This window comes from Sinocyclocheilus rhinocerous, unplaced genomic scaffold (genome assembly GCF_001515625.1).
Source record: "Sinocyclocheilus rhinocerous isolate Xijiao unplaced genomic scaffold, SAMN03320098_v1.1 scaffold111, whole genome shotgun sequence".
Classification (NCBI taxonomy): domain Eukaryota; kingdom Metazoa; phylum Chordata; class Actinopteri; order Cypriniformes; family Cyprinidae; genus Sinocyclocheilus; species Sinocyclocheilus rhinocerous.
In genome coordinates, this window is record NW_015642811.1 from 491,967 (window position 1) to 505,241 (window position 13,275).

Here is a 13,275-nt window from a genome sequence, read left to right on the forward strand (position 1 = left end):
GAGAGGAGGTCCTTCCTGATCGGAATCTCCAGTGGAGAGCCGTCGAGGAGGGACACCAGGTCCGAGAACCATACTCGGGCTGGTCAGAACGGGGCTACTAGCAAAAGACGGACCCCGTCCCAGCGTACTCTCTCCAGAACTCCCGGCCCAAGTGGAGCCGGATGCGTGAGGGAGAACCAGAGCGGACAGTGTGTGGTTTCTTGCGACGCGAATAGATCCACTTCCGCCTGGCCCCCAAAGGAGCTCCATCACTTCTGGGTGGAGCCTCCATTCCCCGGGCATCAGCCCCTGTCTCGACAGTATGTCTGCTCCCTGATTGAGATGCCCAGGGATGTAGACTGGTCTTAGCGAGATGAACTTTCCCTGAGCCCACAGGAGGATCTGGTGCGCCAGCCTGAAAAGGGGGCGCAAGCACAGACCCCACTGCCGATTTATGTAGGAGACCACCGATGTGTTGTCTGTGCGGACAAGCACATGATGTCACCTTAGATCTGGAAGGAAGTGTTTCACAGCTCGAAACACGGCCAGCATCTCCAGGCAGTTGATGTGCCACATGAGATAATGGCCTTCCCACAGACCTGGGCAGAGCGGCCACTCATGACTCCCTCCCTCAACCCCTCACGGCTGTGAGAATTGCTTCGATACGAGCAGGAGACAACTGTGCCTGCATCATTGTCGAATACCACACCACGCCCAGATAAGTGGTCCTCTGTAGTGGAGAAAGCAGTTTGGCGACTGCGTCGGATTCCTCTCCCTCCCTAGTGTCCAGGTCTTTTAGCAGGTCGGCCTGGTACACCTGCAACACCGCCATAGTGTGCAGACATACACCGGCCTGACCTGCCGCCGAATGCGCTTTCCCAACTAGGCTGGATGTCAGTCTTACTGGCCTAGTAGGAAGCTTCGGGGCCTTCAGAGACGATGCTGATGACGGGGACAGATAGCTCGCGAGCGTCTGTTCCACCGCCGGCATCGCCCCATATCCCTTCTCATTCAGCCCTGTGATGCTGGAGTAATTAGATACTGTGGGGCTGAAGAGTCGGGTTGGTTTCTCCCACGATCTCGAAAGCTCAGAATGGAGATCGGGGAAAAAAGGAAGCCCAGACGTGAAGGTTGCGATCTAGATTTAAGGAAGCGCTCGTCCAACTTGCTCTTGGGACGAGCGTCCTGTTTCTCGGCTGGCCATTCGATGTTCAGTTTAGCTACAGCACGAGTCACAACCTCCACGAGCTCCTCATACGCGAGGGACTGTGGTGGCGTGTCCACAGTCTCCTCCGTTTCGACGCTCATCAGATCAACGTCCTCGGAGGAAGATAGATGAAGCGCCTGGCCCTCTCTCCGGGGGGAAGAAACCGCTGGGCGGGCTTCCGATCCCTGAGAGGGGGCCGTGGATCTAGCGGGTGAGGACCGAGAAAAGTACGAGCCCGTCTCGGATCCCTCCACTAAATCCACTTGTGATCCCCACGATAACAGCCGCCACTGTGCCTCAGCAACAGTGGGGCCGGACCCAGCAGGATCGCGAACCTGGCCGCTTTCATTGAAGACGGCCAGGCGGGAGCGAAGCACACGGAGCGGGAGAAGCTCACAATCATGGCAGTCAGCCCCCTCGAGAGCTGCCCGTGCATGCTCCGCTCCCAAACAGACGACGCACAAATCGTGTGTATCCCCACCCGAGATATAACGTGGGCTGGGAGGAACACACGACTTGAAACGCCGTCCGCTCGCCACATTTGCTTTTGATTTACACTTTGGCATTTTTCACACTTGCTAACAGAGTTTTTCTGACTGACTGAGTGCTTTGCATACATTCACACACACACCACAGACACGCTCGCTGAAGAGCAAAAAGCTAACGTGTGCTTGCCGGATGCTCCTTTATGCTTCCTGGTTGCTTACGTCACCCCGCTCGAGACGTCTCGCTTCGCTATTGGACTGATTTCACACATGCTTCAGTACAGTGTCTCACCGGGGGCTTTCCCAAAGCATTCGACGCAGCGTCTCGTTCCCTTCGGGGAACCATGGTTACATATGTAACCTCGAGACGTTTTTCTTAGACAAAATATTTTCTTCTTAACTTTACCTAAAAATCCACCAGATGCTCCATACGTAAATTCTCCAGATGTGTGTCGTTAAAAAGGCTCAATAGGCTACGCATCCTTTGACCCACTGAACTTTTCCCTGAACTTTTGGCAAAGTTCACCAGGATACACTCGCAGGTGCATACCATAAAATGGATGGAATGGATATCCTTTGATCACTGAACTTTTTACCTAACATTCTAACAAAGTTCAAAATGCCAGACCCTCGCAATCTCACCAGATTACGATTATAAAACAACCCCGAAAACATCCTTAGAAAGGTTCACACACGCAGGTGCATACCATAAAATGGATGGAATGGATATCCTTTGATCACTGAACAGAAAAATGATCTGTTTTGATCACTGAACTTTAGGTGACACAACACCAAAGTTCACAATGCCAGATCCCTCAGAATTTATTAGATTGCATACGAGTCACAACCCCAGAAACATCTTTAGATGTTTTACAACCTTTTGAAATACAGTAGCTACACTGATATGGACGCATCAGTAATCATACAACCCAGACACCCACCACCATTTTTATTTCGCTGCACTGCGTGAGACGAAATATTTGCATTTCGTACCATGTTGTAAAAACTTTAGACGTTTAATTACGTACGTCTGTTTCAATTGATAGATAACACACCACAAGTGTTACGGGTGGAAAATCAAAGAGTCCCTGTCTTGTTTTTACCGCTTTCATCCTGATATTTTAACTATGGTGTAACCTACGTCTTCAAACTGTTATACCACACCGCAAATTTTAAGATTGACAAAAATCAAAGAGTAAATAAAGGAATTACTAAATTAAGTGTGAATAACTAAACTAAAATAAAACAACATTTTCCTGTGGTTTATATGTGATTGTTTAGAAGGAAAACTTGTATAGGCTAACCTAATTTTTAAAATGAAAAAGCTTTAGGATGAATGCTGAATGGTTTCATCAATTAAGAAATGTCAAAGGTTTATTAAAACCAACTCTCTTTAATTTTAAAAACATTATTTTGTTTAATTATTTTACCATACATTTCAATATTTGCGTTGGTCTCTCCTTACGGTGTTAGGGGCAGGTAGTGGGGGTGTGGTTTTACCACGACGCTGGTAACTTCATTCTGAGTTTGTGCAGCGGCGAGTGAGGATGTGTGCCGGAACAGCATAAGATGCTCGACTCTTTTTATTTTTTAACTTGTATAACAATCTCTACCTTTTTTTTAATTATTATTGTAATGTTAGACTACAAGATTTTGACAACTACCGTATGCTGTTGTTTTAACGAACGTGTCTGGTACTTTTTGTTTTAGATCAGCGTAACATGCTCAGCTCTTTTTATTTTTTATTTTATTTAACTTTGTAGCAGTAACAAACTCTACCTTTTTAAAAGTGCAACATAGATTTTGACAAGTATCTTATGCTGTTGCTTAACTGTCTGATATTTTTTGTTTTAGATCACGGTAAGATCCTCAACACTTTTTATTTTATTTAACTTGGTCAAACTTTGCCTTTCCTAAAATTGTTTAACAACGCTTAAATGCTCGCCTCGCCTTGACTTGTTTTTACTGTTTTTCTGGAAAACACAGTCATTACATTGCTCATATTGCATGTATGTTTGATGTTTTTCTTCAAATGTGTGTGAAAAAACTTTAATAAAAACTTCCCTTGATCCCGTTTACCAATTGATACACCATTTCACAAAGTTTAAGTTTAAAGCACATAGTTTTTGAACAGTTTCAATGTCCTGCTTCAAAAACACATTCCAAAACAAAAAGAGAACTCATAAATTCCTTTGGATTGGTGGGGTGGATAAACAGATGTCCAGTTAGATGGGTGGGGGATGTACATGAACAGGTGTCCAAACAGGTGTCCAGTTAGGGTATAATTCTGTCATTATTGGGGTGGAATTTTTATGAGTCATCAATCAAATTTTTGACACTTAGTCGCCTATACCCTCTCTCACAAACCATTATTATTCTTCATGATTTATGGTACATTCCTAAATACAGTACATCCACTGATCTATCTGGTTGATCTATAGTCTGTAAACTTCTAGAATCTCTCACATCAGGAAAACTACTTCTATATTAAGTTATCTATAATCTAATTTAAAGTTACATCCACATGCTCAAAACAGATGGTTGTCAAGGGTAACCTGTAAATGTGAGATTAATTAAATTTGTTAAATATTTTAAAAACACTGATGTTTCATTTTGCTCTCTAAAAACTGATTGGATTTATTCTTTTGACACATAAAGATTAATATAAAAATAAATATTTATTGATAACAGAAAAGTCAATTATAATTTTGTTAATAAGATTATTTATTTATTTAGAATGTTAATGTAACTTAAATTGAAAAAAGTTTGAAAACCCCTTCTATAAATTTGCATGCATAAAAAGGGTTATTTTTAAAAGTAAATTTTGCAAAGTTGGTCTCCACAATGAACACAGGCTACCTGGTTAAATTGTGAGATGATGTCAAAAAATATTCTTTAATCAATGGCTCAGTGTTTTCTCTTTCTCCCTTGTTTTAGAGTACACTGATGCTGATGAAAAATCAAAGTAAAGACTTTTTTTCTATTACTGCTATAGCTTTGAAATAAGAAATAAGTCCAGTGTAGGGACTAGTGTCTTTTTTATTGATTATCTAATATATTTAGTTACAACATACCATTGTACTATCTTTTAAGCTCTCATCCAGCTTTTTGTGTCACTTATGTTCATTTTACAAGTAATGCTGAAGTCCTGCATGGCCATTTTGAGATGCAATATTACTTATTCATTCACTTGTCTGATTCATTAATCAGACAAAAAAAACCCCACTTTTATTAGTATATTTTTAACTTTATTATTTCTCCACTGAACATTTCTAAAAAGAAATAAAATGAGTCAAAGTAGCTCATTTTGTCTTCCAGTCAACTTTTTACATGCTGCTTTTCACACACACAAAGGGCCTCCTTTCAGAACATGGTGTATCATTCCAATTTCCATCTGTTGCAAGAAAGAAAAAAAAAATTATAATTTTTTTTTGCATTATGCATAAACATAAACACTCATGTTTATTTAGTAGGGCAGACACAGAATTATTAGTATTTGATGTCTTGAATCACTGACAAATATGTCTGAATTCAACAAACTGGGAAAAATATATAGCTTTTTTGGAAATATTATGTAGCACTATATACCAATCTGCTGATCTGATGGTTTAACATAATTGAAATTGATGGGGCGTTTATCATATGATTTCATGAACATTAAAAGCAGTTACTTTTGAAGTTCATCTCAAGGCAGTCCTCATTATTTTTGTTATTGGGCTCTCCAGGAGACCATATTTGGAAGTTAAATTTAGATCCATCACTCCAGAGCCAAACTCCCTCCTGTGAAAAGAAAAAAGTAAAAAGACCATTTTATGACCACAGCATGATTTTATCTTTAATTATCTTTAAGATGATTCCTCATGATTGTATCCTGCTTTATAAATGTCAAATATACAAACAGAGAAATTAACAGAAAATAATTCCCAGAAAACTATTTCAAGTACCAAAAATAAATGATGAGAACACATCTACTGTGTTTATGAATTTGAAATATGTTTTTAATATGTGACCCTGGTCCACAAAACCAGTCATAATGGTCATTTTTTGAAATTAGGATTTATACATCATACAAGTTGAATAAATAAGCTTTCCATTGATGTATGGTTTGTTAGGATAGGGCGATATTTGGCCGAGATACAACTATTTGAAAATCTGGAATCTGAGGGTGCAAAAACATCAAAATACTGAGAAAATCACCTTTATAGTTGTCCAAATGAAGTTCTTAGCAATGGATATTACTAATCAAAAATTAAGTTTTGATATATTTACGGTAGGAAATTTACTAAATATCTTCATGGAACATGATCTTTACTTAATGATTTTTTGACATTAAAAAATCGATAATTTTGACCCATACAATGTATTTTTGCCATTTGCTACAAATATACCCGTGCTACTTATTACTGGTTTTGTGGTCCAGGGTCACATATATGCAAATTGTCCAACAGCACAAACAGCATGATCCAAAAAAGTTAATGCATACATGAACAGCATCATGACCCCCGATCCAGGTTCTCGTTGCTCCTTGAGTTACGTATCTAATCAGGTTCTGCATAAAAGCGTACTCCTCATGGTTGTGTACAGAAGCAATATTCCCATCCAAGTGCAGACAGATTTTCTGTAGAGGCGGAGACATTAGCAAACACCATTGTTTATAAAAAGTCATGTCTATTTTAAATTACTATTCTAAAATCTGTGACATGCCTTTCGATTACCACTGAAAATAATTTGATTAATAATTGTATTTTATTTATTATTAATAATAATGTTATATCTTTATTATTTCATCTGCAAAGTCTAATATCCTCCTTGTGAGGTGGGAATACTCTTCTAAAGGGATGAACTTCGACTAACCATGTTAACATGAACATGAGGTTTTGAAATATTATAACTTCATATAAATAAACTTTTTGTGATGTTATCACACTACTGTCATGATAACATCAAATGTATTAAATCTGTATTTTCAAACCATTATGATTTTTCAGTATTATCACAGTGTATTATTTGCCCCATAGAGCTCCATTGTAATTGCTTTACTGTTTTTAAACTGAGGAACAAGTTGAAATTATTTTCCTGTGATAACCGACAGGTGTCACAGATTCTGACAAAGCTTGTATTTAAGATGTATTTACCATAAGAATCTTCTTATATTCTTTTTGCAGATTAGAAGCGAAATGTATCATACCTCGGCATTTATCCAGATTTGAGGGTTGTTGAAAAACTTGAAGCATCTACATCCAAAGGCAAACCATCCTGCCCTACAAGCTGTTAAATGAATAAATATATTTTATTTATTTTGTTTGTCATTTCATGTAATTAAATGTCATTTACATTACAGTAAAAGTTTGTTAAACGTGAAAATAAATTATTTAGATTTTAATAAAGAAACATCATGATGTGAAAAGAAAGCCATACAATATTTTGTCTAGTCACTAATCAAATAAGTGTAAATTTTTAAACATTAATTACACAAACTCCATTGTACAGACGATGCTCTTTAAAACATTTTTAAAGCATGCTGAAGAACATGATCATCAGGTTTACACACACCTTTAAGGTTTAAGTTAAGTTTTGGACTTTGGGACTATACTGTACATACACACTGACAAGAGAAAGAAAAGACAAGATAAGCCTTACCGCCACAACGTTTATCTCCACCTGTTTGAGGCAGCATTCCCCCTTGACAAGTGCTCATAATAATAATAATTAATATATACCGCAGATTAACAGGTGTTATGTGGTTGTATTTTATTGTTATGAATAACAAAATAAATGGTAACAATATTAATAACTGTTAATTAATAATAAACAATAATCATGTCAATAGTCAAACAACTGTTGATGTAGTATCGTCTTAATATTATCATCACAATTAAGAGAGAAATAGAACAAACTTAGATTTATTTTAATGCATGTTTATATTAAACTATTTTAATCATGTCAATACAGCATCCCAGGTGTGCTACAATCTACGATAAAATAAAAGCTATAACCTGATATAATGATGGTTTGTCTTACCTGAAGCAAGAGTTAAGAGAAGACAAAGAGACAGATAGACAGGCCAGACTGCCATTGTTTCTCAAAAAATGCTGGAACACTGCACAGAATTGAAAACAAATCTACTACATGTATTGTTCAGCAGAATTATAAATATATTGATATTTAATGGTTCAATTCTGTGACACAAACCAGTTCAGTCAGTGTATGCCGCTGTGAAGCCCTGCATGGTTTATCGTCTTATATACTGGAGGGTGTTTGTTTATCAGTATCAGCACCTGCTCATGTTCTCTTTTCCACTTCCTGTACAAATAAAGTTTTTGTACAGTTTGTACTTAAAAAAAATAAATAAATACTTGTAACATCATGATGATGTGAATTAATGCTGTTTCATGTGTTCCTGTTGTGTTTTAAAAGCATATTATTCATTATACATGGTGTAATTTTGTAATTGCACCATTGTTTTCATGTACATTGTACATTAATTTCTCACATGATGTTGTCATTTCACAAGATTCCCTTGGATCATTCTCAAATCATTCTGGACAACATTACCACCAGGTTTTACACAAACTTGTTGAGTCCATTCAGCTTGAGTGTTGTTGTCATTAAAATAAATGTTGTATTAACCAAATATAAATTCTGAGATTCATAAAGCTTTCGATCTCAATATGGAACATAATGTCCGGCGGCCCGAAACAGTGATCTTTGTACTCTTCTGTTCAGAGGAGTGAACATGGTTTTAGAGTGATGGTCAAAAATAAATGAATAACTATTTTAAATCATGTAAACGATAAACTTCTATGGCGCGACGTAATTACATAAATATATGCTTTACCGGTTTCAGAGTGAAATGCGGCATTTACACGTGTAGTTAATACAGTGTTTCAGCGTCTAATAATGCATGGTTCGTTTACTGTGAATCGAGCTGTTCTGAGAAGCTGATATATTAGCAGGACTCTACAGTAGCCTATGACCCGATGCTTGGGACCAGGCCCACTGCTGGCCAAATGGGTGCCCTAAGCAAAATTGTATTGTTGTGCCACCTCCCCCAAATATCATGGAAGAAAAAAAATATATACATAAAAATTATAGAGGTTGTAGCATTTATACCACAAAAAGGTAGCCAAAAATGAAAGATTAAGTGGATATTTTAATGAAATGTTTGGTGAATATTAAACAGCACATACTCATGTTCTCTTTCCCACTTGTACAAATTATATTTTTGTATAGTTTGTACTTGACACACTTTTGCTATAATACTTGAACCATTATTATGATGTGAATTAATGTGGTTTTATACCATATTATTCATCTATTCAGTATACATAGTGTAATTTTGTAATTGCATGAGTGTGCACGTTTTTATGGACATGGTACATTAATTTCGCACAATTTCTTGTCACTTCACAGTATATGGTTGTTCTGGATAACATGGTCATCAGGTTTTACACAAACTGGTGGAGTCCATTCAGCTTGAGGGCTGTTGTCATTAAAATAAATGGTGGACAAACCAAGTATGAATTCTGAGATTCATATACATTTTTAAATTTGCCTTTTTCAGTCAGTGTTATGGTGATAATACTGACACTTTATGCACTTTCACAAAAGTGGCACATGCAAACTGTAGAAACATTGTGTAAACAGCATGTGGGAAAAAAACATGGGCAGTTGCTGGTAATAACTGTTTGGGATCAGTAAGATTTTTTATGTTCTATGGTAAGTCTCTTATGCTCATCAAGGCTGCATTTATTTAATCAAAAATACAGAAGAAAAAAAAACAGTTATATTGTGAAATATTATTACAATTTAAAATAAGATTTTTCTATTTTAATATACTTTAAAATATAATTTATTCCTGTGATCAAACCTGAATTTTCATTAGCCATTACTCCAGTTATCAGGGTCACATGAAATAATATAATTTGCACATCAAAACTTATTATAACTTATTTAATAAACATGAAATGATACTTACTGATCCCAAACTTTTAAATGGCAAATATATACGTGACTGTGTGTAAAGGTGAGGTTCACATGGGAAAGAGATGAGTATGTTGCAAGCAAACGATTATTAAGCTCTCCACCAAAAAAAGATGAACTGGGTTTCATAGTAGCGGTAGTTTGGATTATTATGAAAGCCAAAACATTTTAAAGGCTTCAAGGCCTACGTGACAGTGACTGTGTAAAGGTAAGGTTCACACAGAAAAGAGGATGAGTATCGTATGTTGCAAGCAAATGATTATTAAACCCTGTCAGTTCACTTTAAATGCATATGTCTCTGGGGAGGCTTTGGGTTTCTGGAGAGGGTTAAATGAAAGGTTATTTATTTTAAAACAAAAAAAAAAAACCAAGAGGATAGATAATTATTTGTGGAAAGCAGGAGGAGTGACACTTATTTTAAAAATGGGCTACACTCTGATTTGTTTTTAAGTCATAATCTATGTATTTATGTCATTTTTAGGTCGTTTTCTAGCTGGAAAATGAGGTGATTATGTAGAATTTGTTTTACCCTAGCAAGCCTTCCTGCTGCTGCAAAGCATTCCACACAATGCACCACACAATGATTGGATCCCACATGCCTTCCGGCAAACATTAACAGTGACTTTCACTCTGACATAGGTTGCATTATGTTGTTAATTTATTTACTCATTTTTTGTTGTTTGTGCTGTTGTCCAAGATAAATATGTAACACTTTACTGTCTAACATTAAATCAACACTGCTTGTGAAAATGGTGAATGTTAAAATTTACACAGAGATGTGCAAGTAGCATCTGTTTTTGATTTCTTTATTTTACACATGCACATAATTCCAGGTGGTCCTAAACACAGTGATCTTTGTGCTCTTCTGAATTTTTATGACAGCCATCGTTTCAATTTTTGACACTTAGTCGACACTATACCCTCTCTCACAAACCATTATTATTCTTCATGATTTATGGTACATTCCTAAATACAGTACATCCACTGAGATCTAGTTGATCTATAGTCTGAAAACTTCTAGAATCTCTCACATCAGGAAAACTACTTCTATATTAAGTTATCTATATTCTAATTTAAAGTTACATCCACATGCTCAAAACAGATGGTTGTCAAAGGTAATCTGTAAATTTGAGTTTAATTAAATTTGTTAAATATTTTAAAAACACTGTTTCATTTTGCTCTCTAAAAACTGATTGGATTTATTCTTTTGACACATAAAGATTAATATAAAAATAAATATTTATTGATAACAGAAAAGTCAATTATAATTTTGTTAATAAGATTATTTATTTATTTAGAATGTTAATGTAACTTAAATTGAAAAAAGTTTGAAAACCCCTTCTATAAATTTGCATGCATAAAAAGGGTTATTTTTTAAAGTTAATTTTGCAAAGTTGGTCTCCATAATGAACACAGACTACCTGGTTAAATTGTGAGATGATGTCAAAAAATATTCTTTAATCAATGGCTCAGTGTTTTCTCTTTCTCTCTTGTTTTTGAGTAAACTGATGCTGATGAATAATCAAAGAAAATACTTTTTTTTCTATTACTGCTATAGCTTTGAAATAAGAAATAAGTCCAGTGTAGGGACTAGAGTCTTTTTTATTGATTATCTAATATATTTAGTTACAACATACCATTGTACTATCTTTTAAGCTCTCATCCAGCTTTTTGTGTCACTTATGTTCATTTTACAAGTAATGCTGAAGTCCTGCATGGCCATTTTGAGATGCAATATTACTTATTCATTCACTTGTCTGATTCATAAAAAATAAAAAATAAACACTTTTATTAGTCTATTATTATTTTATTATTTCTCCACTGAACATTTCTAAAAATAAATATAATGAGTCAAAGTAGCTCATTTTGTCTTCCAGTCAAACTTTTTACATGCTGCTTTTCACACACACAAAGGGCCTCCTTTCAGAACATGGTGTATCAGTTTGAAGCACCTTTATTTTTAAGAGTGTAGGCAGCAGATGCAGCGCATATTCAGCTTTTCGCTTCTGAGCCGAGCGATCACATCGTCCTGCTCCTGACTACTCTACTGAGAGAAGAAGACTGAACGAGTTCAGCGCGCTCTTGGAGTAATTTAATAATTTCATAAATTTCATAATTTAAAAGTTTAGTGCAGAAGTATCGAATCGGTATCGATATCGACGATACTGCCTTGAAAAATATCGGTATCGTATCGAAAACAAAATAAGGGGTATCGCCCATCCCTACTCTTCACCTGCTGCAGCGGCAGCTTTTCCCGGTTCAGATATCAGGGCTGTTATTGGTCCGTTTACACGATCGGATATCTTTATTGGCTACTGAAGGGCCGTCAAATGTTTGAATATCAATTCAAATTGTGGGCGTACTCAGTAACGAATTATGAAAAGTAACGAAGTAGATTATTGTGCTTCATTTGTACTTAAGTACAAGTAAAAGTACAGCTTTAAAAATATACTAAAAAAAAGTACAAGTACCCGAAAAAAACTACTTTATTACAGTAACGTGAGTAGTTGTAATTCGTTACCTCCACCACTGGCAGCAAATTAGGAGTTTGAGGCAAAAGTTGTAGTTAATGGTTTGCTAATAGCGAAATAAAGTGTGACCGCATTATGATGCTAATACCTGTATAATTATTTGTATAATAAAACATCTTTTTCTTTCTCATAACAGCTACAGGACATTGGAATGACCAAAAATGTACAGTCAAGATACCATTTGTGTGTGCCATATCTGGCTGATTTCTTTCCATACACACCATATTAAATCAGAAGTGGCATGCCTGTTCAATCAAATTTTTTTATTATTTCAAACATTTTTAATATAGTGCAAATGTACCAAAATCACTGATTCTATGTTCAGTTGCAATTCTGATGCCTCTGCGTCAAACATCTTTCTTTCTGTAACTCAACAAATCAAATAGCAGTCATTTACTGTCCTGAAAATCTATTGCATCACAAATGGGGACACAAACAGTCATTGAAATAAAACTCCAAGAAGAGTTTTTCTGGGTAATTCATGTATCACAGGTTTTGTTCTTCAGCCTCTCCTGACTCACAAGTACTGCAGAGACACAAAGTGATAGTGATAAAGCTGAACATGTTCTCATAATGAACCGTGTTATATTCAGCCACATGAATCCTCATTTTCCTGTATTTTATGTTTTCTATGATAAAAAAGTGCCAAGTGTTTATAACATTCTTCATCATCAAAATTAAAAGGACAGCTCACCCCAAAAAGAAACTTACCCTGTTGTATCAGCATTTTCACAAAATGGCATGCACAAACTATAGAAAAAATAATTGTGTGAACAGAATATGAGAAAGAGAACAAGGGCAGTTGCTGGAATCTTGAATATATTAGGGTCACCTTGAATGAATGGAGGGCTGATGCTGTCTAAAATGTCTACTGATAATTAATATATATTCCCCTCTACATACACACACACACACACACACAATATATGTGAGTGTACTGGGTATATTTATTATGTATATATAAAGACACACATATACAGCATATGTATTCACATGTATATATTTATATTCATATACAACCAAGATATTTTTTTCTGTTGTGCAGCATCTTATCTGATAAAATGAAAATGCTATTTTTTGTTATAAATTG

At 36.1% G+C, this 13,275-nt stretch overlaps 1 protein-coding gene across 2 annotated transcripts; it reads right to left on the reverse strand.

Moving 5' to 3' along the window:
- Positions 1–4,701: 4,701 nt before the first annotated feature.
- On the reverse strand, positions 4,702–7,933 carry LOC107756436 (galactose-specific lectin nattectin-like). 2 transcript variants are annotated; one of them, XM_016573537.1, is made up of 7 exons: positions 7,864–7,933; positions 7,693–7,771; positions 7,312–7,353; positions 6,860–6,939; positions 6,155–6,289; positions 5,343–5,451; positions 4,702–5,065 (listed from the first exon to the last, which is right to left on the reverse strand). In XM_016573537.1, the coding sequence occupies exons 2-7, from the start codon at positions 7,745–7,747 to the stop codon at positions 4,998–5,000; spliced, it is 489 nt and encodes a 162-aa protein (XP_016429023.1). In that variant the 5' UTR covers positions 7,748–7,771; positions 7,864–7,933; the 3' UTR covers positions 4,702–4,997. The 2 variants fall into 2 exon arrangements, with proteins under 2 accessions (XP_016429023.1, XP_016429024.1); XM_016573538.1 differs by having other exon boundaries at positions 7,312–7,332; positions 7,864–7,932.
- Positions 7,934–13,275: the final 5,342 nt, after the last annotated feature.